The sequence below is a fragment of the Mercenaria mercenaria genome, chromosome 18 (assembly GCF_021730395.1).
Source record: "Mercenaria mercenaria strain notata chromosome 18, MADL_Memer_1, whole genome shotgun sequence".
In the NCBI taxonomy this organism is placed as follows: Eukaryota; Metazoa; Mollusca; class Bivalvia; order Venerida; family Veneridae; genus Mercenaria; species Mercenaria mercenaria.
This window is the reverse complement of record NC_069378.1, coordinates 20,680,524-20,704,580: the sequence shown is the minus strand read 5'-3', so window position 1 is coordinate 20,704,580 and position 24,057 is coordinate 20,680,524. Positions and strand designations below refer to the sequence as shown.

Sequence of the window (24,057 nt, the reverse complement as noted above, 5' to 3'; positions counted from 1 at the left end):
GCATCTTATCTGGAGCCCTGTGGAACTATTTTTTTGTCTTTCGCTGGATGTTACGCAAGCTTTGTAAGCCTGCGCAATTCATAAAATGCACATTTATGCTTAATGAGTTACATTCGAGTATTGCACAATTACAAGTCATAAATATGACAGATTACATCGTATATTGGTCATAGCAAAGGGAATTCACACAACTTAACTTCATTCATGCAGTGAACTGTTTGAAGTTTGAGAAATCTAATGGAACTACATCCCTTCACTGTGTTATTTGGTCCATTTAGTCTTAAAGAATCGCTGGATAGCAAGGACTCGTCAAAACGATTTCATCGTTTAGCCGACTCAAAAATAAGTTTCAAATCTATATGCCTTTTAGTAATAGCTGTATGTACTTGCACGCAAAACTTTAACCAGAATTTTCTAAGTCCAAAAGGGGGCATAATTTGGCCAAAATGAAGGTCTGAGTTATGGGACTTGGTGCTATCAACTAGTTTTATAACCCCGAAGACACATGTGAAGTTTCAATTCAATGTCTGCCTTAGTTTTGGAGATAGTAACTTGCATGTAAAACTTTAACCAGAATTTTCTAAGTCCAAAAGGGGGCATAATTTGCTCAAAATACATGTTAGAGTTATGGAACTTGACCCAGTGAGGTTGGTAATTGACCTAGAAAAATAATAAATAAGTTTCAAAGCTATATGCCTTTAAATGATAGCTGTATGTACTTGCATGCAAAAACTTAACCAAGGTATGAGGCCGACGCCAACGCCAGGGTGAGTAGAATAGCTAGACTATTCTTTGAATAGTCGAGCTAAAAATTTGCATTCCTGTTGTAATTAATAGTAGAAATCCACAAACATATGTCCTGCAAAAGATATATACTAGTGGTTTGTATTTTATGATGTTACCCCTGTGTACCAAAATTTATTTAAATACGTCAAGCCTTTTATGAGTTATTGTCGGGAAACCACGAAAACCAACGGACCGATCAACTGGCCGACAGACAAAGTTCACTTCTATATATCACCATATCACCCCCACCCCAAAACATCTATGTCGCCCAAGCAGCTCTTTATGTAACCACATTATATAACTTACACTGAATTTTTTCTGATCCAGAATGGTTACATCAGGTAACTGTGATAGGACTTGATTGGCAATCTCCTGGGCAACCAGAGTTGTTATCTCCTGAAAAATATACATTAATCATGTATCTTACAAGCAATTTCAACTCACTTAGAAAAGCAACATTAGCTAATTGTGAAACAGTTTGCAATCTCCTTGGCAACCAAAGTAGTTACCTCCTGAAAACATGGAATTCAATCATATATTTTACAGGCAATTTTAACTCATTTGGAATGACACCATCAGATGATGGTGAAAGGACTTGATAAACAATCTCCTTAGCAACCAGTATAGTTTTTTCCTGAAAACATGGCAAATTTGACTCACTTGGACTGGCAACATCAGGTTACTGTGAAAGAACTGGCAATCTCAGGACCAACAGAGATTCTTTGAAAACAGAATTGGTAGAATAAAATACTTCTAACACAGGAAAGTCACTAGAAAAGAAAACTGCAGAAAATACCACATCACTTTACATATACTGTGAAATCATTACTAATCCGTGTGAAACTAATTCTTGTTAATTCTATGGTTGCATCAAGTCATGAACTTAAATAAAAAGAACAAACAAACTTCCTACTCATTATATCTTCCACAGTTGAAATTAATGAATTCATAGCCGCAAGAAATAGCCCATCGTGGCCAAAACAATGCAGCTTTATGCCTATAAAATTGCCTTAACAACACATTTTTTCTTTCGCATGATGAAAACTTCTAAGAATATCCCAACATACCAGTCCTTCTCCTTTCTTCACTTCTCCATTTTGATAGAACACAGTGCCATACTCATGTCCTAGTGATTCACACAGATCTGCATTGTTGCCATGGCAATCCATTGTGCCAACATTCGCTAACTCATCCTACAAAATTAAATTAATAGCAGTTCAGGTTTCAATTAGTGTATGTACAAATTTTAAAAAGTGACTTCACAAAAATGTTCAAACTTTTGTTTGTTTTGTTTTGTTGGATATAACGTCACACCAACACAATTATAGGTCATCTGGTGACTTTCCAGCTTCAGATGATGAAGACCCCAAGTTCCCTTCTGTGCTTTATTTCACCACAAACGGGAACTGGGTAGAATGAACGACCTTCTGTAAGCCAGCTGGATTGCTTCCTCACATGAAGATTTCAACGCCCAAAGCAAGGCTCGAACTCACATCAATGAGGGGCAATTGATCTGTAGTCAACCATATTAAACACTCAGCCATGGAGGCCCCTTCAAACTTTTCTAATAACAGAGCCAGTAACTGTGTGTATCACACTGTATTACTGAGACTGCATATTATCTTATTCTAACTGTATATTTGCAATACATTTTGGCTATCTAAAGGGTAGTCTGCTTTAAGATAATTATGTCACGCGAGACAGTAATTCTACAGACATTTTAGGTTAACTACGTACAAAAATTTACATACCAAAATTCCAGCAACTTTAAGAGCCGTACTACTTGTCAAACAATCTAAAACAATAAACATTAACTGAATAAACACATGATTGTTATATATATATAATTATATAGAAACTTCTATTACTTTTATCCAAGCATTTTTTAAAGCAATTGAGAGCCATACTGAAGCTTTACAGTACACCTGGGTCAGAAGAAGTTACTTTTTTTTTTTAATTTAACCAATGTAAATGTATTTTATTTTATTTAAAAGGATGACTTGTTCTCCACATTCACAGTCACCTGTAAAAATTGTGACCTTGTATAGTATGGTCACCTTCTGGTCTGACCCTATATAATGACCCTTTAAATAGTATGACCCTCACTAACACTGTCAAGCCAGTAAAACGTTTTATGCATCCGTGACAGTAAATTAAAATCATTGTTAAAACATTTGCAAAACAAATTTATCAATATAAAACAACAGGTATTTTCAAAGGGTGTCAAAACTGGAACTGAAAGTTATAATCATCATTTCCATGAAACAAAGAGGAGGAATCTGGTATTTAGTAAAAAAAAAAAAACACCCTCTCTTTACTTGCATGTGAACAGTGTGTGTTTTTTGGATTCAGTGTTGTTATATTTTCTGGTCCTTTGGGATCAAGGAGTCCATTCAATAGGTGTGTAATTGAGTTCCGCTTAAGCCGGTGCCAGGGGGTTTGAGAGGTGCTGCACATTTCATTACCTCTAACCAATGTTAATGTTCCACATTGAAAATCTGATACAATCACCATCTATCTATAACCCTAACACTTTCAGGCAGACTCTTCAATGAAAGCTACATTATCTAAAAATTTGGTTCTTATGACAACAATTAGCCCAGTAGAAACAGCACAAGATATGAATTCATAGACTGCAGTATTGAGGCTAATTGTTTCTGTGACAACTTTACTAAAGGCAGTGTGTCTGATGGCATTCTTTCACCACGTTTGAGTCATTTGGTGAAGTTGTTATAGCAGTCATTGAAGGGTCTGACTGAATGTGACCACTATAAACGTATGACCACAATGAGGTTTTCGATGTAGGTCATTAGTATTGGTTTAATATTCAATTATGCCTCTTACATGTATGTACATAAAGTGTATTGTTTATAATAATGTACAAGTTTCTTGTATAATGTTGAGTACATAAGCTTTGCATATTTTTGAAAGAAAAAAAAAATCTACCACCTATAAGCCCAGTTTAAAGATAAATTCTCTAGTATTTAGAATTATTGGCATATCCACATTACTATCCATGTACCAAGTTTTGTAAAAAAATTCTTTTTCAAATTATTTCAGGATCTTTTCAGAGCTATTTTCTTACATGAATCCAAAACCTTTTTATAGTTAGGGCTAATGAAGGTTCTTTTCTATATTTTTACTAATAATATGAGTAAACATTGTCTTAATTACCTCCACCATCTCCACAAAAAGAGATCAACCAAGGGAGATCATTGTCACTTTTGGTCACCACATCGTCAAAGTTACCCTTCCATAATTCTGCAACTTTAACAGTTGTATGTCTCAATGCATACTTTACCAGTTCCTTTCTGGTCTTGTCACCATAGTACTTCTCTCTCTGAAGAAAATAATGTCAACATTTCATGCAACTAAAGAACAAAGTTGCCTGATATTTTAGGGACAGTCCAATATCCTTAGACCTGACAATTTTCAACTTTTTTTTCTGAAGCTTGGTATATTTCTGATACTATTAATTTTTTTTTTGTATTTTCAATTAATAACACAAAACAACACTAGGGTTTAGTCATTGCTGTTTCTATCTAAATATGAATAGAATCAATTCCGATTATTTTTAAGGGTCTAGGACTGGGCAAATTGTCAGAAATTTTGGAATAAAACATACTCTCTGAATGAGAACAAGACGATAGGAGATTAGTTGGCTGATGAAGTCTGTAGTATCGTTTTGGTAAGTACCTCTTTTAACAGTTAACGGTACTGTCGAAATTGAAAAATGGACAAGTTCGTTATAGAAATTTAGCAGGGTAAGAGTTAAATTTAGAGCAGGATGTATGTAGGACATATTGTGCCTTTAAAGTTAACTTACAGCAGGATACATCATCAAGGAAGGGTAAGACCTGATCCCCTGCATTCTACACAACTGCCATTCATCCTCACAGTTCACTGCCCCTATACGGACCACACCCTCCAACTCCCTGGCAACTTCTCGCCACTGAAAATTTAACATATATATTTAACACATATATTAAAATATTTACTCACAATAAAATATTACGTAGGTATTGTACTTGTTTAAAAACACCTTTTAACTCAACACCTTTCTATGTTACGTAGGCTTAGTGTCAAAATGTCAGTATAATAAACTGTGAATATGTAATTTTAATACCACATAATTATAAGGTTCATAGTTTTAACATAATTGAGCTGCACCATGAGAAAACCAACATAGTGCATTTGCGGCCAGTATAGATCCAGACCAGCCTGCGCATCCGCACAGTCCGGTCAAAATCCATGCTGTTTGCTAAAAGTTTCTCTAATTGCAAAGGGCTTTTAAAGTGAACAGCATGGATCCTGACCAGACTGTGCAAATGCTGGTCGCAAACGCACTATGTTGGTTTTCTCAAAGGATGGCTCAATTATACATTATATCTGAAAGTCTGTTCAAAAATCAATATTCTACAGTGGGTTGTATGTGGAGCTATTTTCTACAACAAGTATGTGGAGAACTGGAACTATGCTGTCAATTCCTTACTTATCGTTACTGATAACATTACCAGTCTGTCAGCACCAGGTTTTATTTAGAACCATCACCACACATTCCAAATATTTCAAAACACTTTTCTAAGTATCTTCTTCTGAAGTTCAGTGTTCTGGGTTTTTTCCAAATCTTCAAGAAATTACACAATCAGTCTAAATGGTAGCAATTAGGGGACATAACTCTGTTTAAAGATGACAGAATAAAGGGAGATAACTTACAGTTGGAGCCAGTGTATGACAGTGTGAACAATGTGGTGAGTAGAAGTTGACAAACCAAACATCCTCTGTGCCCTCAACGGACATTTCTGTAACAATATAATGTTAAAATTTACTATGAAACAGTTCAATCTTGTAAGCATGAAATTTTGAGGTCTTGGTCAAAAACATGTGTGGATTTCAACTGTTCAAAGGTTAAACAAACAGTAATTTTATTTGTTAATTGAGATTAAATTTGGTAAATTGATGCCGCCACCAAGAAAGCCGCAAATATAAATGATATTTAAGTAAGTAATTTCATAATAGTCTTGCAATAAGGATAGTCCTATTGCCCTGATGTCAAGCAAAAATTTTAGAATCAAACTATGAAATATCTATGATTTCAATGTTGTAAAACAAGAACATAAACTTTTTTCCACTGCAAAATTTACATACAAAAGTTGTTTCCTGACATTTTCTCGAAAAGTCAAAATTTTAATGAATAAATTGCCATACACTAAAAAAATTTCTACATACAGAATTGGGTAATTTACATAGATACAATATTGGCATTCTTTTCTGAATGGTTTCAGCACGAAAATAAACAAAAAGCACTGGTTCTTTAATAGGCAAGTATATAGTCAATCAAAGTACTCAAACTTCATATTGACTGAGACTTATTTTTTTTTCTGTTATTGGCAAAGTTTGCCATCATGTTATAATTATGACTGGGCATTTGAAGTCAGATTACATCTAATTAGTATCATTTAGTAACTTAATAATAACATGAGCCATGCCACGAGAAAACCAACATAGTTGCTTTGCGACCAGCATGGATCCAGACCAGTTTGCGCATCCACGCAGTCTGGTCAGGATCCATGCTATTTGCCGACATTTTCTCTAATTGTAATAGGTTTTGAAAGCGAACAGCATGGATCCTGACCAGACTGCGTGGATGCGCAGGCTGGTCTGGATCCATGCTGGTTGCAAAGCCACTATGTTGGTTTTCCCATGGCATGGCTCACATGTCAATATACAACAGGTTATACATGTACAAATACAGGCATTTTAAATATTCCCGAGGCCCAAAATCATTATCACCTTAATTAAATACATAACTTACACTGCAAATACCAAGACATCAGATCAAAATGGCTGAGCCTAGACACAGAGAGTTAGTTATACTTGTATTAAACAGCTGTTTCATACATAATTATGTATAAATATATATTGTCTGTTGTAATTGCCGTAGATAGAAGCAGTGCACCATAATTATTAGAAATCTATCATATAATAGTATAGAAATACAATCATATCAACTATTAAAACAATCTGTTGCCACATTCAAATCAATAGATTAAGGTAATGTAAATATTTTCTGTAATGTACAACCTCAAAATGTGGGAAGAATTCTGATACAGGCTGCTGTGAAAAAGAATGTAAAAACAGTCAGACCTGTGCTCAAGCCAACCTATGAAAACAGACCACCTGGATCTAATGACAACCACTGTTTGATCACCCTAGTCCATAACATGTTTTCTAGCTAATTGCAGCCTTACTTTGCAAGATCTAGACACAAACTAAACATCATTTTAAAGGTCTCCGAGGGTGGCTGTAGAATACCTTTGTATATATTAAATTAAATATCTTTGAAAATGTCAGCTTTATAGCCAAATACATAACTCTCCCATGATTGTAAAACTTCAAAATCACAGTTTCTGAAAGCATTTTTCAAATTTAAACATGCAGTGCTTTTTTTTAACCTGTGGTTTAAGACTATAGTCCTAAACACAGCTTCCACCTTTCCCCAACTGTGGTCTTATATACAAGTTTCATTGTAAGACTTTCTTATATAGATGTACGCTAACTTATATTGACATAACTTACCAAAATCTGCACGACTTAATGTGATAATCTCTGGATCATCATCGTATATACCTGTAAAAGTGAATAATACATCATTTTTCATTTTGCATTTCACAATAAGTCTGCTCAAACATGAAGACATTGTACATGTACCTGCTGTGACTGAAAAATCATGGTCATTATGTTACTGGTGTGGGAATTTTTTTTTTTGATTGCAGCATAGGGTCATGGGAGAATGTAGTCCCTGTGAAGGCATACACAGTGCCTCAAGACTGGGAGCAAGCAAATTCTACCCTGACTGCAAGGCAACTTGCAAACCTGTCCTGGCATATATGTATTCAAAATCATACTTAAATGTTTTAATAACAAGCAGATGAAGTTATAGTGATCATTTTGCAGAAATTCATATCACTCCTGAGAAATTTCATTCGCAACTTACTCAAAAAATATATTATACATTACATGTATAATTATATCATTACTGTCAGAGCTGCAATTCAAACACAGACAAGTACATTGTACACATAATACTGTCAATCTCTCAATCTCTGAACAAGGCAGTTTCATCTGATTTGGAGAAAATAATTTAAAATGACAGGATAGCAGCCAAAAATCCCTTTGCCAGAAAGATTACATAGTCTGGTCAAAAACACTCAAAGCTGAGCATTAAATAATCAGAAAGTAGGCTTTTAAACTTTTGTTCTTATTCTTCCGGCAGCTTTCTTTAAAATCAATGGATGACTGTGTTTAAACAAAAACAGTCTATGGATATCCCTGTCTCCAGTATCTTACTGACCAAACAAAATCTGTAACAGGTTGCAGCTTTACAATAACATAAAAGCACATTTTTTCACTGGACCAAAATTTTACGAATTTAAAATTTTGAGAATGTTCACAAGGATTAATATTCGCGAAATTGTTAAAATGGTATCCTACTTTAATTTGAATTATAATTAGGGTAAACATTTATGCGAGGATTAATTTCTGCAAGATATAGTGCTTCACGAATATAGCCAAAATTAAACCCTCCCTAAAATTTCTGCTTTTACAGTATACATACCAAATTCTTCTTCATAGAACTTCCAGCTCTCATATTTTCCTCTTCCAAAGTCTTCAGAGAGTCCCTCCTCCCCGTGCATATCGTACTTCTTTCTAAGGTCTTCATCCTTCAGCACTTCATATGCTCTTGTAATCTTCAGGAACTTATTGTGGGCTTCAGGATCATCCTATTGGTAATATTTATAGAATTTAATTATACATATATTTTCTTGTGACTAAAGTTGGCCATGCAGGGACACAGCTACTGGATAAATAGTTAGCGACTGAAATCTTTCCTAGGACATTTTTTTGCAGGATTGTGCTGACTGCCAACACTGATTTCATATACTGACAAAATTTCACGAATCAAAGTCAATTTGATCCTCTAATGCGAAAATGGGAAAAAAAATATTGTACAAAGGAAATTAATTCAACACATTTTGTATTTTAAAGAAAATGATTAATCAATATAGATCAAGTTTTAAAAAGGAAATAAATCAACAACATAAAACATAGAATAATTCATTCATTCATAAAGTACACAATTTCATTTGTTCAAAAAGCGACTGATTCATAAAGAAATGATTCACAACATCAAAACTAGAATACTTACATGTAATTAACAAGAATAATTCTATTTAAACTGTTAAGAATGTAACCAAAGATATACAGGTTGTAACCAAAGACACACAGGTTGTAACCAAAGACATATAGAGTGAAACCAAGCAGTGTTCCCATAAACCCTCAAATGGGTGTTTTTCACCCCCAGAATGGTACTTTGCAACCCCAGTTTTGGATACCGCTGTTATATATCTCTTAGTGACCGGGTGCAAAAGTGCAAGAAAAACTCAGTTTTCACCCGCAACTTTAAATGCCAGCGGGAACACTGACCAAGGTAACAGAAGGTACATGTATTTACACTACTGAAAATGCATGCCTGAAATATAATAGGACTTCACTATATCAAAGACATACAGAGGGTAACCAAAGTAACAAAAGGGATATAAGCAGTTATAAATGCATGCCTTTACAGCGGTGCACTTCTTGGGCCTGTTTTATTTATGCCTGGTCAATCAATCTTCAGCCTTTGGCCTATTAATCATGTTCTACAATAGACAATATTTCTATCTTAAATGAATTATTTTATAGACCTTAGTATGCTAGTGTTCTACTTCAGATTTTAGAAAAAAAAACAAAAAAACCTTTAGCCCACTAGCGGCAGATGATTCTGCCCCTGTTCCCAGTCCATGCAGGCTGATCATGGTCTGCACTGGGAACAAAGCCAGAACATTTTCAGTGAACACCCCTTTGATAAACAAGTGGTTTTGCACTAACTGAAATATGGACTAATTCCATTTTTGAAATTTAGCAGGGTAAATGTTAATACTGCACACCGGTGTAAAAGGGTTTTCAGTGCTTTATAAATGAACAAGTGGCATACCATTGGTAATGCTTTTCCATGTTCTATCTCCTCAATTTTCTTACATGTTAAAATTCTATCACTGAAGAGTCTATTATTAGCTGATCATTCTTGTTCTGTCTCGATAAAGGTCTTTTCTATTAATGACTAATATTCTATTAAATGTGTTTACATTGGTCATGTGACAAACATTTCAAAAAGAAGTCTAGATAACATAGAAAACAATGGTGAAGTTAACTCTTTATTTTAAGTATAACGATAACATCAAACCAAACGTATTCTCCAAGGAGACAATAGACTGAGTAGTTGGAACTTGGAAGAGTATAAGTATATTTATCAAATGAACATAATGTTGGACACAGGACAATGTGCCCACTGAAAGAAAATATAACAATACTTAATATTTTTTAATTGTAAACAAAAGTTCCATGTACAAATGCAAAAAAAAATACAGACATAATGCCTAAACTCCTAACAGATGTGAGGTCAATTTTGTTGGTGTGTTTTTAGCTCACCTGTCACGTAGTGACAGGGTAAGCTTTTGTGATCGCCCTTTGTCCGTCCACAATTTCTTGTCTACACGATAGTGGTTTCATTTATGATTTTATTTTAACCAAACTTGCATACAACTTGTATCACCATAAGATCTTGGTTCCTTTCTTGAACTGGCCAGATCCCATTATGGGTTCCAGAGTTATGGCCCCTGAATGGGCCAAAATTAGCTATTTTGACCTTGTCTGCACAATAGCAGCTTTGTTTATGATTTGATTTTTACCAAACTTGCACACAACTTGTATCACCATAAGACCATGGATCTTTCCTTGAACTGGCCAGATTCCATGATGGGTTCCAGAGTTATGGCCCCTGAAAGGGCCAGAATTAGCTATTTTGACCTTGTCTGCACAATAGCAGCTTCATTTATGATTTTATTTTAACCAAACTTGCACACAACTTGTATCACCATAAAATCTTGGTTCCTTTCTTGAATTGGCCAGATTCAATTATGGGTTCCAGAGTGATGGCCCCTGAAAGGGCCAGAATTAGCTATTTTGACCTTGTCTGCAAAATAGAAGCTTCATTTATAATTTGAATTTAATCAAACTTGCACAAAACTTGTGTCACCATAAGATCTTGGTTCCTTTCTTGAACCAGCCAGATCCCATAATGGATTCCAGAGTTATGGCCCCTAAAAGGGCCAAAATTAGCTATTTTGACCTTGTCTGCATAATAGCAGCTTCATTAATGATTTGATTTTAACCAAACTTGCACACAACTTGTATCACCATAAGATCTCAATTTCTTTTTATACGCCCGAAGGGACATATTATGTTATCGCCTTTGTGTCCGTCCGTTGTTTTGCAATTTCCCTTCTGCTCTGTAACTCTTGAACCCTTTGAAGGATATCAAAGAAACCTGACACAAATGTTCACCTTATCCAAACAACGTGCAGAGCACATGTTTCGGATGACTCACTTCAAGGTCAAGATCACACTTAGGGGTCAAAGGTCATATGACTTTGTTTTGTGTGTATATTGCTCTGCATTTGCATTGCATTGCTGCTGTTGTTTTTATTTGGCAGTTCCTTTTGTTCACTTACAATATTTTTTTAATTACTTCCCTTTTATGTTACTATAAATAGCTTATTTTGTAACTTTTTATTGTTGGCCGTAGCGAGTAAACCAGACCACTTTTTGACTTTTCTGTGGTACAACATGTATGGTACCTCCAATTTTTAGGTGTATTTTGACATATCTGTACCTTGTAAGAGTTTTTTTTTCTTTTTCATTAAATTTCTTCCCTTTGTTGTTCCTGTCCTTTGGACTTAGATATGATTTCTGAGGACTTAGGATTTATTTTATAAATGCTAGATGCCCCTGGTGGCATCCTTGTTGATAGATTTTGCACCTTATGGTTCAAATCAATTCATTCTTGTAAGCGGTATTGATGCTAGACGAAACAGTCCTATTTGGTTAACCTCGTACGGACGGACGGATGAATGGACAGGACAATCACTATATGCCTCCCGCATCAGTAGATGCCAGGGGCATAAAAATATCCACTGGCAATCTTTCACCAGTGCAAAATTAAGTTGATAATTAATTTCTAACCTTTCACTACATAGAAAACCTTAGTATATGTAGGTCAAATGATCGCAGCCCTGAGCCAGTGAAGCTATAATGAAAGTAATTTCAAGCACCCTGTAGTGTGAACAATAATGGAATCTTATGAACTTCAAATAGCTCCTGTCACTAACTTAATTTTGTATTGAGCTTAGTGTTGTTTTTGAGCCCGCCCCTCAGCTCAATAGCGGGAGCATAATGTTAGCTCTACAGACAGCGGAGTGTTACTTCAGAAGTATTTATATCCTTCATTTCTAATTCATATATGAAAAAGTTAACAAGTACCTGCAGAAAACAGGTTAGTACAGAAACAAACACCTGTTAGGTTAAAACCTGCCTGCTGTCACATAAATGCTAAGCTTCTACGGTCTATTGAAATATCACATAAAAAATAGCCCCCACCCCGCTCTACAAAGAAATCAGATTCAAGACCCCACAATCCATTGGTGTGTGTTCAAAATGGGCTGGCCATCATTAACCTAAGACCTGCTTAAAATCACAGACAAGTATTGTCTTGGTTCTTGCTTAATCATACACAAACTGAAAGTTAAGATCAATTTATCAAGTCTCAAAGGTCTGCATTATAATATGAGCCGCGCCATGAGAAAACCAACATAGTGGGTATGCGACCAGCATGGATCCAGACCAGCCTGCGCATCTGCGCAGTCTGGTCAGGCTCCATGCTGTTCGCTTTTAAAGCCTATTGGAATTGGAGAAACTATTAGCGAACAGCATGGATCCTGACCAGACTGCGCGGATGCGCAGGCTGGTCTGGATCCATGCTGGTCGCAAACCCACTATGTTGGTTTTCTCATGGCACGGCTCATATTATTATATGTTTTGAACTTATACTCTAAATAATTTCATAAATACATACAGGATTTTTATCTGGGTGCATGGTTACTGCCAATTTCTTGAAAGCCTTTCTGATTTCTTTATCACTTGCACCTCTCTGTACACCAAGCAGTTTATAGAAGTCTTCTCCAGCATAAACAATTACAATCAACAGCAGAGATGAAATCAGCCATAGCCATGATGATATAGAGGAAGACATCTTTATAACCTGAAATAACAGTATTTTCTACATTATAATTTATATAACTCTTACCCTGCTAAATTTCTGTAATGAACTTGTCCAACTTTCAATCTGGACAGTGTACATTAACTGTTAAAAACTTAAAAGGGGTGTTTACAAAAAAGATACTGAATAAATGGCAAACAGTGGCAAACTGTGAAGATCATCATCAGACTGCATGGATGTGCTGGCTGATCATGATCTACACTGGTCACAAAGGCAAAATCAATCATATCCAGCATAATAAGGATTTAAAACAAGAGGACCATGATGGTCCTGAATCGCTCACCTCTTCCCACATGACTCAGTTTTGAGTATGACGTCGTTTTTCTATTATTTGACATAGTGACCTAGTTTTTGAGCTCATGTGACCCAGTTTTGAACTTGACCTAGATATTATCAAGATAAAAATTCTGACCAATTTTCAAGAAGATCCATTGAAAAATATGGTCTCTAGAGAGGTCACAAGGTTTTTCTATTATTTGACCTATTGACCTAGTTTTCGAAGGTGTGTGAAACTGTTTTGAATTTTACCTAGATATCATCAAGGTGAACATTCTCACTAATTTTCATGAAGATCTCATGAAAAATATGGCCTCAAGAGAGGTCACAAGGTTTTTCTATTTTTATACCTACCGGCCTAGTTTTTGACCGCACATGACCCAGTTTCGAAACTGACCTAGATATCATCAAGGTGAACATTCAGATCAATTTTCATGAAGATCCATTGAAAAATATGGCCTCTAGAGAGGTCAAAAGATTTTAATAATTTTAGACCTACTGACCTAGTTTTTGACCGCACATGACCCAGTTTCAAACTTGACCTAGATATCATCAAGATGAACATTCAGACCAACTTTCATACAGATCCCATGAAAAGTATGGCCTCTAGAGAGGTCACAAGGTTTTTTTATTATTTGACCTACTGACCTAGTTTTTGAAGGCACGTGACCCAGTTTCAAACTTGACCTAGATATCATCAAGGTGAACATTCTGACTAATTTTTATGGAGATCCTTCACAAGTATGGCCTCTAGAGAGGTCACAAGGTTTTTCTATTTTTAGACCTACTGACCTAGTTTTTGACCGCACATGACCCAGTTTCAAACTTGACCTAGATATCATCAAGATGAACTTTCAGACCAACTTTCATACAGATCCCATGAAAAATATGGCCTTTAGAGAGGTCACAAGGTTTTTCTATTATTTGACCTACTGACCTAGTTTTTGAAGGCACATGACCCAGTTTTGAACTTGACCTAGATATCATCAAGATGAACATTCTGACCAATTTTTATGGAGATCCATTCACAAGTATGGCCTCTAGAGAGGTCACAAGGTTTTTCTATTTTTAGACCTACTGACCTAGTTTTTGACAACACGTGACCCAGTTTCGAACTTGATCTAGACATCATCAAGATGAACATTCTGACCAATTTTCATACAGATCCCATGAAAAATATGGCCTCTAGAGAGGTCACAAGGTTTTTCTATTATTTGACCTACTGACATAGTTTTTGATGGCACGTTACCCAATTTTGTACCTTACCTAGATATCATCAAGATGAACATTCTGACAAATTTTCATGAAGATGTCATGAAAAATATGGCCTCAAGAGAGGTCACAAGGTTTTTCTATTTTTAGACCTACTGACCTAGTTTTTGACCGCACGTGACCCAGTTTCGACCTTGACCTAGATATCATCAAGATGAACATTCAGACCAACTTTCATACAGATCCAATGAAAAATATGGCCTTTAGAGAGGTCACAAGGTTTTTCTATTATTTGACCTACTGACCTAGTTTTTGAAGGCACGTGACCCAGTTTCGAACTTGACCTAGATATCATCAAGATAAACGTTCTGACCAATTTTCATGAAGATCTTTTGATATATATGGCCTCTAGAGAGCTCACAAGGTTTTTCTATTTTTAGACCTACTGACCTAGTTTTTGATGGCACGTGACCCAGTTTCGAACTTGACCTAGATATCATCAAGGTGAACGTTCTGACCAATTTTCACGAAGATCTTGTGAAATATATGGCCTCTAGAGAGGTCACAAGGTTTTTCTATTTTTAGACCTACTGACCTAGTTTTTGGTGGCACGTGATCCAGTTTCGAACTTGACTTAGATATCATCAAGATGAACATTCTGACCAACTTTCATAAAGATCCCATGAAAAATGTGACCTCTAGAGTGGTCACAAGCAAAAGTTTACGGACGCACGGACAGACGACGGACACCGCGCGATCACAAAAGCTCACCTTGTCACTTTGTGACAGGTGAGCTAAAAAAAAAACAGCATGAACAGTATCCAAATGTAGTCCGTTAAGTTAACTAGCTGAATTATGATGTTTCAAGTCCATGCGAACAACAGTCCAATACATGTATGACGAACAGTGAAAATTGCAAATTCATAACAGATATATATCATACATTATATTTGCTACGAGTAAAGACCTCCTTTTTCTAGGTATTGTTGGTTATTTACATCTTTAATTATGTTGCAAATGAAAATGTCAGCCAATTATATAATTTTAAGCTATATTCCCCTTAAACATGTTAAACTCAATTCTGAATGGTTCACAGACAGATCTATACCATGCAGAATTCTCTAGATAGCTTAGACTTTTTTTTGAAATGAATTAGAAAAAAGGAACATCAAATAAATCACAATGAATTGAAATGGCACAAATGATGTTAAAAAATGTTGTGGCAAACCTTCTTTTAAAAGAATATTGTCTACATCATTTTAAAGATTGAAAGATTACGGTATTATTTTTTCCATCCTTTCAGTGACTATTACGGCATACAAGGGAAGATTTCACAAACAAATCGTCACTTGTGTCAGTTAACTGATAATGAAACAAACTGTTCTGTCAAGGTTAAATAAAAACATAAATGGGTGCATGTCTCTTTTCATACTGAAAAGCTTGTATTATAAATTATTTGTTTCTTTCCAGCTGAATTTCAAATATTAACAGGTTTAAATGTATGTTAATTTTTTATTAATGGTTTATTTTACAATAAATTAATCAGCACTGAACAGCATATAAATGGTATCAAGACGTTTCACCTCCTAGACGTTTCTCCCCTAGACTTTTCACCTCCTGGTTGTTTCACCCCTAGTTGTTTCACCCCCTGATTATTTATATTGATTAAGTAGGTATTAAATGACCTTTTGTTATACTTGATTGATATTTGATTAATGGCAGGTGTTGAGCAGTCTCAGATCTCAAAGAAATATAACAGCAGAACTTTAGCACATACTTAATCAACATATTCAGCATCTTTGATTATTATTTGGAAATGAAAAATTATGTTAAGTTATGTTTTTAAGAATAATTTTGTAGTCTTTTAAAAGAAAAGTTGTTGCAGTTTATAGTTCTATTAAATTAAACTTGTTATTTTTTGTACATATTCAGCACCTTTGATTATTTGGAAATAAAAAATAATGTAGATTAAGTTTTTAAGAATAATAGTCTTTTTTTTTAAAAAAAAAAAGCTGTTTAAAAAATCACAAAATATGAAACAAGAGCTGTCCGTAAGACAGCCAAGCTTGACTATTCGAAATATTGTCACAGAAGCAGGAAAATATTACCAAAAAATGTTAAATATCAAAAGAGTTTTAAGTTCGAAAGGGGACATAATTTGACCAAAATACATATCAGAGTTATGGGACTTGGTGCTATTCAACTAGTTTTATAACTCCAAAGAAACATGTTTAAGTTTCAATTCAATATCTGCATTAGTTTTGGGATAGTAACTTGCATGTAAAACTTTAACCAGAATTTTCTAAGTCCAAAAAGGGGGGAAATTAATTTGCTCAAAATAATGTTAAGAGTTATGGAACTTGACCCAGTGAGGTTGGGTTTTAATTGACCTAGAAAAAGAATAAATAAGTTCAAAGCTAAATCCCTTTTGGTAATAGCTGTATGTACTTGCACGCAAAAACTTTATACCAGGTTTTCTAAAGTCCAAAAAGGGGCATAATTTCCCCAAAAATACAGTCAGAGTTATAGGATTGGTGATATAAACTATTTTTAAAACCCCGGGAAGACACACGTGAAGTTTCAATTAATATCTGTATTAGTTTTGGAGATAGTTCTTGCATGTAAAATTTTAAACCCAGGATTTTCTAAGTCCAAAAGGGGGCATAATTTGGCCAAAATACATGTCAGAGTTATGGGACATGACCCAGTGAGGTAGGTAATTGATCTGGGAAAAAGAAAAAAAGTTTCAAATCTATATGCCTTTTAGTAATAAGCTGTATGTACTTGCACGCAAAATTTTTAACCAGAATTTTCTAAGTCCAAAAAAGGGGGCATAATTTGGCCAAAATGAAGGTCAAGGTTATGGGAAAAATTTTTGGGTAACAATTAGTTTTATAACCCGAAGAACATGTGAAGTTTCAATTCATATCTGCATTAGTTTTGGAGATAGTAATTTTGCATGTAAAACTTTAACCAGAATTTTTCTAAGTCCAAAAGGGGGCATAATTTGCTCAAAATACATGTCAGAGTTATGGAACTTGACCAGTGAGGTTGGTAATTGACCTAGAAAAAGAATAAATAAGTTTCAAAGCTATATGCCTTTAAATGATAGCTGTATGTACTTGCATGCAAAAACTTAACCAAGGTGTGACGCCGACGCCGACGCCAGGGTGAGTAGAATAGCTAGACTATTCTTCGAATAGTCGAGCTAAAAAAAGTAAAATGTTTATTTTAGGACAAATATGTAGATAAAGTGTTGCAGTTTATAGTTCTATTGAATTAAATTTGTTACTTTTTGTACATATATCAGTCAGGGGTGTAACTGTTTCAAGTTATCGCAGTTTCTAACCCATTTGAGTTATTGCTTATATTTTCATAACTTGTTTCAGTTATCATAAAATATTACAAAGATTTCCTGGGCCAATTCCTCATTTTGAATGTGATTAATGTGATTATTTCCTGAATCCTTAAACTCTTATCTTTCTAGCTATGCAGTAAAAAATTTTACCCAAGGCTGATAAAGTTTTCAAAAGGTTTAAAGCTGTAAATCTCTTAGCATCCCATTATGCTTATCAGGTCATGATCAGACTAAAAGGGAATTTGATTAACCACAGACTGCTAATTATTTCAGTGTATAGGTCACTTTGTGAGAACAGCAAAAAGACTTTTTTTGAATAACTTGCCTGAGTTATCTTATATTTTATAACTAATACTGGTTATAAAATGCTTGGTATTATTTATAAAATGCTTGAAAAAATAACTGAAATAGGTTACATAACTTAAATCAGTTACACCCCTGACTGTATATTTCAATGAAATAGACAAAATAATTAGAAACTTTGATAATTCTAATATTGCAAAATAATTTTGATTATTAGTTTTTAAGAATAATTCAGCAGTATTCAAAAAAGTTATTGCAGATTATAGTTAAATTTGTAAATTATTCAATAAAATAATTTGCTTGAATTTTTACTTAAGTGAATGAAATTAAAAAAAACTTCAGTGAAAAATTAATTATTTATATCAATACAAATGACTACATACTAATTTCTAAATAAGCATCATTACAGTGACTTATTTCAATGAATGTAAAAACTGCAGATATAAATCTGGTGTCCCCCAGTTATTTACATCTCAAAAGAAAATGTCACTAATCGAGAGAACGCTGTAAAGGATTTAGATTTAAGCTTCTGGTGAATATTAGTAACACATAATTTAATCTTTCAACAGCAACAAAAAAATAAATACTTAAATAACGATAATCACTAACAATATTGGAATTCCCAATATTGTCAAGGGAACAGATTCATAGCACTAAAATCAGATTTTTCCAATTTCCAGAGGAACCAAAACTTTTTAAGCATATATTTCATTGCTGCAGTTAAAATATCGATCATTCCAGATGAATTATAAATAAAAGTTATTGTTATAATAATTAGCTAACGCAGCATTATTCCTTGATAATACGCAAATACCAGTCACATAATTTACCGGTATATTTAGACGCAAATCTATCCGAAATATATTACACTTTAGAACCTTTAAAAGCAGAAAAAGGGCATATACTAAGAGTATCAATTAAAATTTAGCATGCATGAATGATAAAGTTATGTAGTCCGACACATATTTTGAACAAAAAATATTCCTCTTACAGGGAATAAAACTAACCAAAACTGAATTTTGACAACTAGCACGAAAAAGCGGAAGTTTATACACGTGTAATACGCATGCTCAGTTTGCAGATTAAATTCCGATAACGGAAAGGATCACTTTCCGCGGAAAAGGCTTAACCTACCATTCGTTAGTCCGGATTACCTGCATATTAGTACACGCCGGGACACAGGTTAATCAGTCGTACTAAGAAAGGACCATCTTTAAATACTATCTAGGCTCCTCTTACGGGTATTAACGACAGGTGCGCATCAGTGCAAGATAGCCTACATAAATGACCTTCCACAAAACGTCAGCTCCAAAGTCCGTCTGTTTGCAGTTGACACGGCAATATATCTAACTTGACACCTGCAGCCCAATCTGTCACTCTCCAACATGACCCTCAAACTTCTAGAAAGTGGAAGTTGGAGTGGGATATGGAGTTCAACCCCCCCCCCCCCCCCCCCCCCCCCCCCCCCCCCCCCCCCCCCCCCCCCCCCCCCCCCCCCCCCCCCCCCCCCCCCCCCCCCCCCCCCCCCCCCCCCCCCCCCCCCCCCCCCCCCCCCCCCCCCCCCCCCCCCCCCCCCGCATGTGTCCAAGTAAATACACGCCACTAGAAGGAAACATCATATCTCTACCCAGTATTACCTACATGGAGTCCAACTTGAATCAGTCAGCGCAGCTAAATCCCTAGGCGTGGATATCTCAAATGACCATCATGGGACAATCACATAAACAGGTCAGCCAAGAAAGCTAACTTAACCCTAGGGTTTTTACGAAGAAACATTAAAGTCAAATCTCAACCCATTAAGACCATTGCATGCTTACCAGACTCTAGTCCGACCCCAGCTTGAATATGCCTCCGAGGTATGGTCGCCCCACACCCAAACTCAAATTGACAAAATTGAAAGCGTCCAAAGGAGAGCAGCCCGTTGGATCAAGACTGACTACGGCCGTACTTCCAGTGTAATAGATATGCTACACTCCCTAAACCTTCGCCGGCTGGATTTATGGCGTATTGATTCTAGGTTATCACTGTTCTATAAGATTCATCATGATCTGGTTGCTATCCCAATTGTAGATTTCCTGACCCCAATGACCCTGCCGTTATGTCCACTATGGCCATTCCCTAAGTTATTGGTTTATCACTGCAACCACTGACTACTAAAAGTTTTCTTATTTTCAGAGAACAGTATACCATTTGAACCAGCTTCCACCCTGTGTCGCCCACCTCCCTACCCTAGAGCAGTTCAGTGCTGCAGTTTGCAGCCTAGAACATGTCTCGCCCTAGTTACCCTGCAAACTCAAGTTTTAATCTTTTTATATCACCATATCTATTTTTAGTTTCTTCCACTCTTAATTTTTTAACACTGTATTATTTCTCTTCTTGATTTTGACGCGCAAAACGTCTAAGTTCCCGCAAGGGGTTTGACGTCAACGGCAGATGGATGGATGGATGGATGGATGGATGGAGGGAGGGAGGGAGGGAGGGACGGACGGACGGACGGACTTCAAAAGGTCTCAGTTATTAATTGAGTCAAACTGACTTCTACCGCTGGACACTTCTCTTTCCACTTTTATTGTGTTTCGTCGGTCCTTTAATGGTGTTTTTCTTAACTTATGCTCTGAGTCGGTCAATAGCTATTCATAGCTAAATCAATGTTGAAATCTCGCTTTCGCCCGACCATAGATAAAATTCGTATCTAATATCTATCTTCTGCAAAGGTATTATGACGCATGAGCATATGATTCCTTAAGAAAGATACATGAGCATTTTTGTGCTTCACATATCATGTTTCGCCTATTGGGTGACAACCTTTATTTATACTGTCTGGAAGATTGGTGCACGGTCAGCCAATTTTAACTTCCCAGTGATGTTTTGTGACCGGTGTTATTTTTTCTCTCGATGCGATGTCTTAATGTTTCGTTCTGTATATAGGCCCATGTTTATCATACACATATCCTTCTCGCCATACACTGCTATGATTCCTGGAATATGTTTTTTTTCCTATTGCATATTATCCGTATTTTTCATAGGACACAAAAGTTATCAGGTTGTGGTGTTTAAAAGTAACAACAGATAAAAGATATTGTTCCTTGTATTCAAGGCCCAGCAAGGGGCACAGAAACTGCATTGAAATAACAATGTCGTACGGAGATATATAAAGTTTTAATCCAACGGACTGTCCTATATTGAAGCATTACAATTTTATTTGTATTGTCCAAAATGTGTAAGCTTCAGATAGATGTTGCATGCTCTCTCTAATGTCTAACTACGGTCCGAAACAAATGACGGGTGTTGGGATTTCTGGTCTGTGTTTGTATGCAACGGAAGCCAAGAGATTTATTTGCTTTAGATGTAATTCGGTTTACATGACATTTTAGGAAATCACTTTCCATGATTTGACTGCGAAGTCTATAATTAAAATGTTTACGGTCATATTTCAGAAAATATTATTTGTGTAACTTCGTCATTGATCACATCGGTATCGTCTCTTTGTCTGGAATTTTGTCACACGGACCTGGGTAGAATTACTGATCTTCCGTAAGCTAGTTAGATAACTTCACAAAAAGAAAAAAAGACTACATCCGAGTCAATGTTTTGCACCCATATTTGAGAGGGGCAAGTGATTCTAAGCCGGCGACCATAACCACTTTGTCACGGAAGCACCATGATAAGTTCTATTTTAAAATAACAGATTATATCAGTCTTTACATTTAGGTTTACCTAAAGATATTTCGATAAAGCCAGGTACCTTTTACAAAAGACAAAAATGATATGTTTGGCACCGAAATATTTGCAGAATGATACCTGAGTGAATAATTTTGTTCTTGATGTCTTACCTATTGATGAAAAAATTCTGGGTTTCATATCAAATCATAGATAATTGTCTGAGGTTTTGGAAGTTGGAGAAACTGATTGAATGAGGTATCTAGAAGAAAAAATTCTTATGATAACATACAAACAAGACAAATAATCTTATCATAGTTTTGACAGGTGCGAGAACTTAAATAATTTCAAAAGATAGCGCCTGTGATCAAATAGAAATTTATGTCATACATTACAATGTATTTAACTATATTTAAAGTTGCCACAAACTGTATAGGGATTTTACTGGAGGAGGATGCAAGATACAGAGTCTGCTTATAAGTACTGGCCTAAGGCAAGAGTTGTCATTCTTTGCGGATCACATATTCCAATTAAATATTAAAACTTCTGTTATTGATATTAACAAAACTATCATAAATTTCACATTTGTGAAATCAGTTTTGGTTATTTCAAGGACTTACAAATCAATTTCTAGACTTTATTTAATGTATTTCTAGCGTTGAAAATTTTAGGCTCTACATGTCTATACAGAAGATCTCCAAGTTAATGAACTTAACTGGTTCTTCAGCGTGCCGGAAAGAATGTTAGTAATTTTGGTTGGAGGAGCAGGCAATCGAACTCACTGGACTCTACCAGAAGACGGTCACTCGATAATGTTTGATACAAATGAAAATTCCCTGGTTGGTACTAGGTGAAAAAGCACCCATACAAGGGATTCTTATCAGAAAGAATTGTAGTAACTTTAGTCGGAGAAGTGGAGGTCGATTTCACGATACACTAGTCTCCTAGTCAAACGTGTCACCACCGAACCATTGCGACGACTCTCACACAGTGCTATTTAAAAAGGAGGCTTCCGCTAACTTCAATGATCGCTGAAGGAGCAGGTAAAAGAAATGTCGAATTCTTTCACGGGAGAAAGTACAACTAAGATGCATATTAAGATCTATACCTCTGGCAGCATAGAAGGCAACAAAGCAAAGTAAAGCCGACTCAGTTTGATTGAGTCTGTTCATAAAAGGTAATGAAATGCGTAAAACCCATAACGCTCCATAGCATCGGCTTAATTAAACGTGATCTAAAAGGTCAGTAGCTCTATTCAGGATGTCTACCCGAGTCTGAAATAACGGACAGAGGCTTCCTATATCAAGAAATCATATGTGAATTGTATCAGTGTGTTAACCGTGTATACTGCATTTATCGTTGCCCGTTTTACAAGGGAAGCAACTCGTGAGATACTAATTATTGTCGTATTGAATGACCTTGAATTTCTGCGTTTTTGGGGAAAAAACAAAACAACAACATCGTTTCCTTTACTTTTCTTTCCCTCCTTTTTTCAGATCTTTTTAGGTTTTGTTAATATTTTTTTCTCTTTTTTTTTATGTTTCCCATTTATGTTTTTGCTATAAATCAACTTTCGCGTCGTCTGAGTTTTCCTTCTATTCTGGACGTTTAAGAAAATAGTCCCATATTTCTTTTTTTATAATCTTGGTATTGTGTGAGTTTGTGAGCAACTGAGGACTACTGTTATAAACAACAAAAACAATCAGCAGTGGATTCTAGAATAATATGAACTTTATATTCACATTCGAAATTTCCGGAATCACTCCGCTCTAGGGCTAGGGTTTAGGGTTTAGGGTTAGGGTTGAAACTGGTCCCATCCTGGGGCAAACTTAGTGTTACATAGAGTTGTATAGGGAAAACTTTTAAAATTCTTCTTGTCTTGAACCACAATGCACAGAGCATGTAGCATTGTCTAGTGGACCTCTAGCAACGATGTTCAAATCATGATCGGTCTATGCACAATGAAATGCTGATTCTTCAGGTGTATCGGTTGAAATATCACCCAATAAGCACTGGCTATCAGTCCTTTTAGAGCTTTGATTTATCCTCCTTATATATACATACATATATCTTACGACCTGGACTGACCCGCCAAAAAGGTTCTCCTGTTTCCATTGGGCTCACCAGCTCTAATGTATGAATCTTATGAATAATGATAATACATTTGTGGGCATTAATATTACAAACGGTGTATATGCGCTGTGTAAAAATAATATTTTGAATAGATATCCGGGCGGGAAGCATT

At 35.6% G+C, this 24,057-nt stretch overlaps 1 protein-coding gene across 1 annotated transcript in view; it reads right to left on the bottom strand.

Annotated features, from left to right (window-relative positions):
* Positions 1-19,220, bottom strand: part of LOC123538511 (dnaJ homolog subfamily C member 10-like) — a 42,426-nt gene extending 23,206 nt beyond the window's left edge. Inside the window, exons 1-10 of the mRNA XM_045322668.2 lie at positions 19,160-19,220; positions 12,800-12,985; positions 8,405-8,570; positions 7,366-7,416; positions 5,503-5,588; positions 4,613-4,738; positions 3,961-4,126; positions 2,538-2,581; positions 1,854-1,979; positions 1,093-1,182 (exon numbers count right to left, since the gene is read on the bottom strand). Of these exons, the coding sequence (XP_045178603.2) occupies positions 1,093-1,182; positions 1,854-1,979; positions 2,538-2,581; positions 3,961-4,126; positions 4,613-4,738; positions 5,503-5,588; positions 7,366-7,416; positions 8,405-8,570; positions 12,800-12,976 (1,032 nt within the window). The 5' untranslated portion in view covers positions 12,977-12,985; positions 19,160-19,220. The remainder of the gene's footprint in view (positions 1-1,092; positions 1,183-1,853; positions 1,980-2,537; positions 2,582-3,960; positions 4,127-4,612; positions 4,739-5,502; positions 5,589-7,365; positions 7,417-8,404; positions 8,571-12,799; positions 12,986-19,159) is intronic.
* Between the last annotated feature and the right edge of the window lie 4,837 nt (positions 19,221-24,057).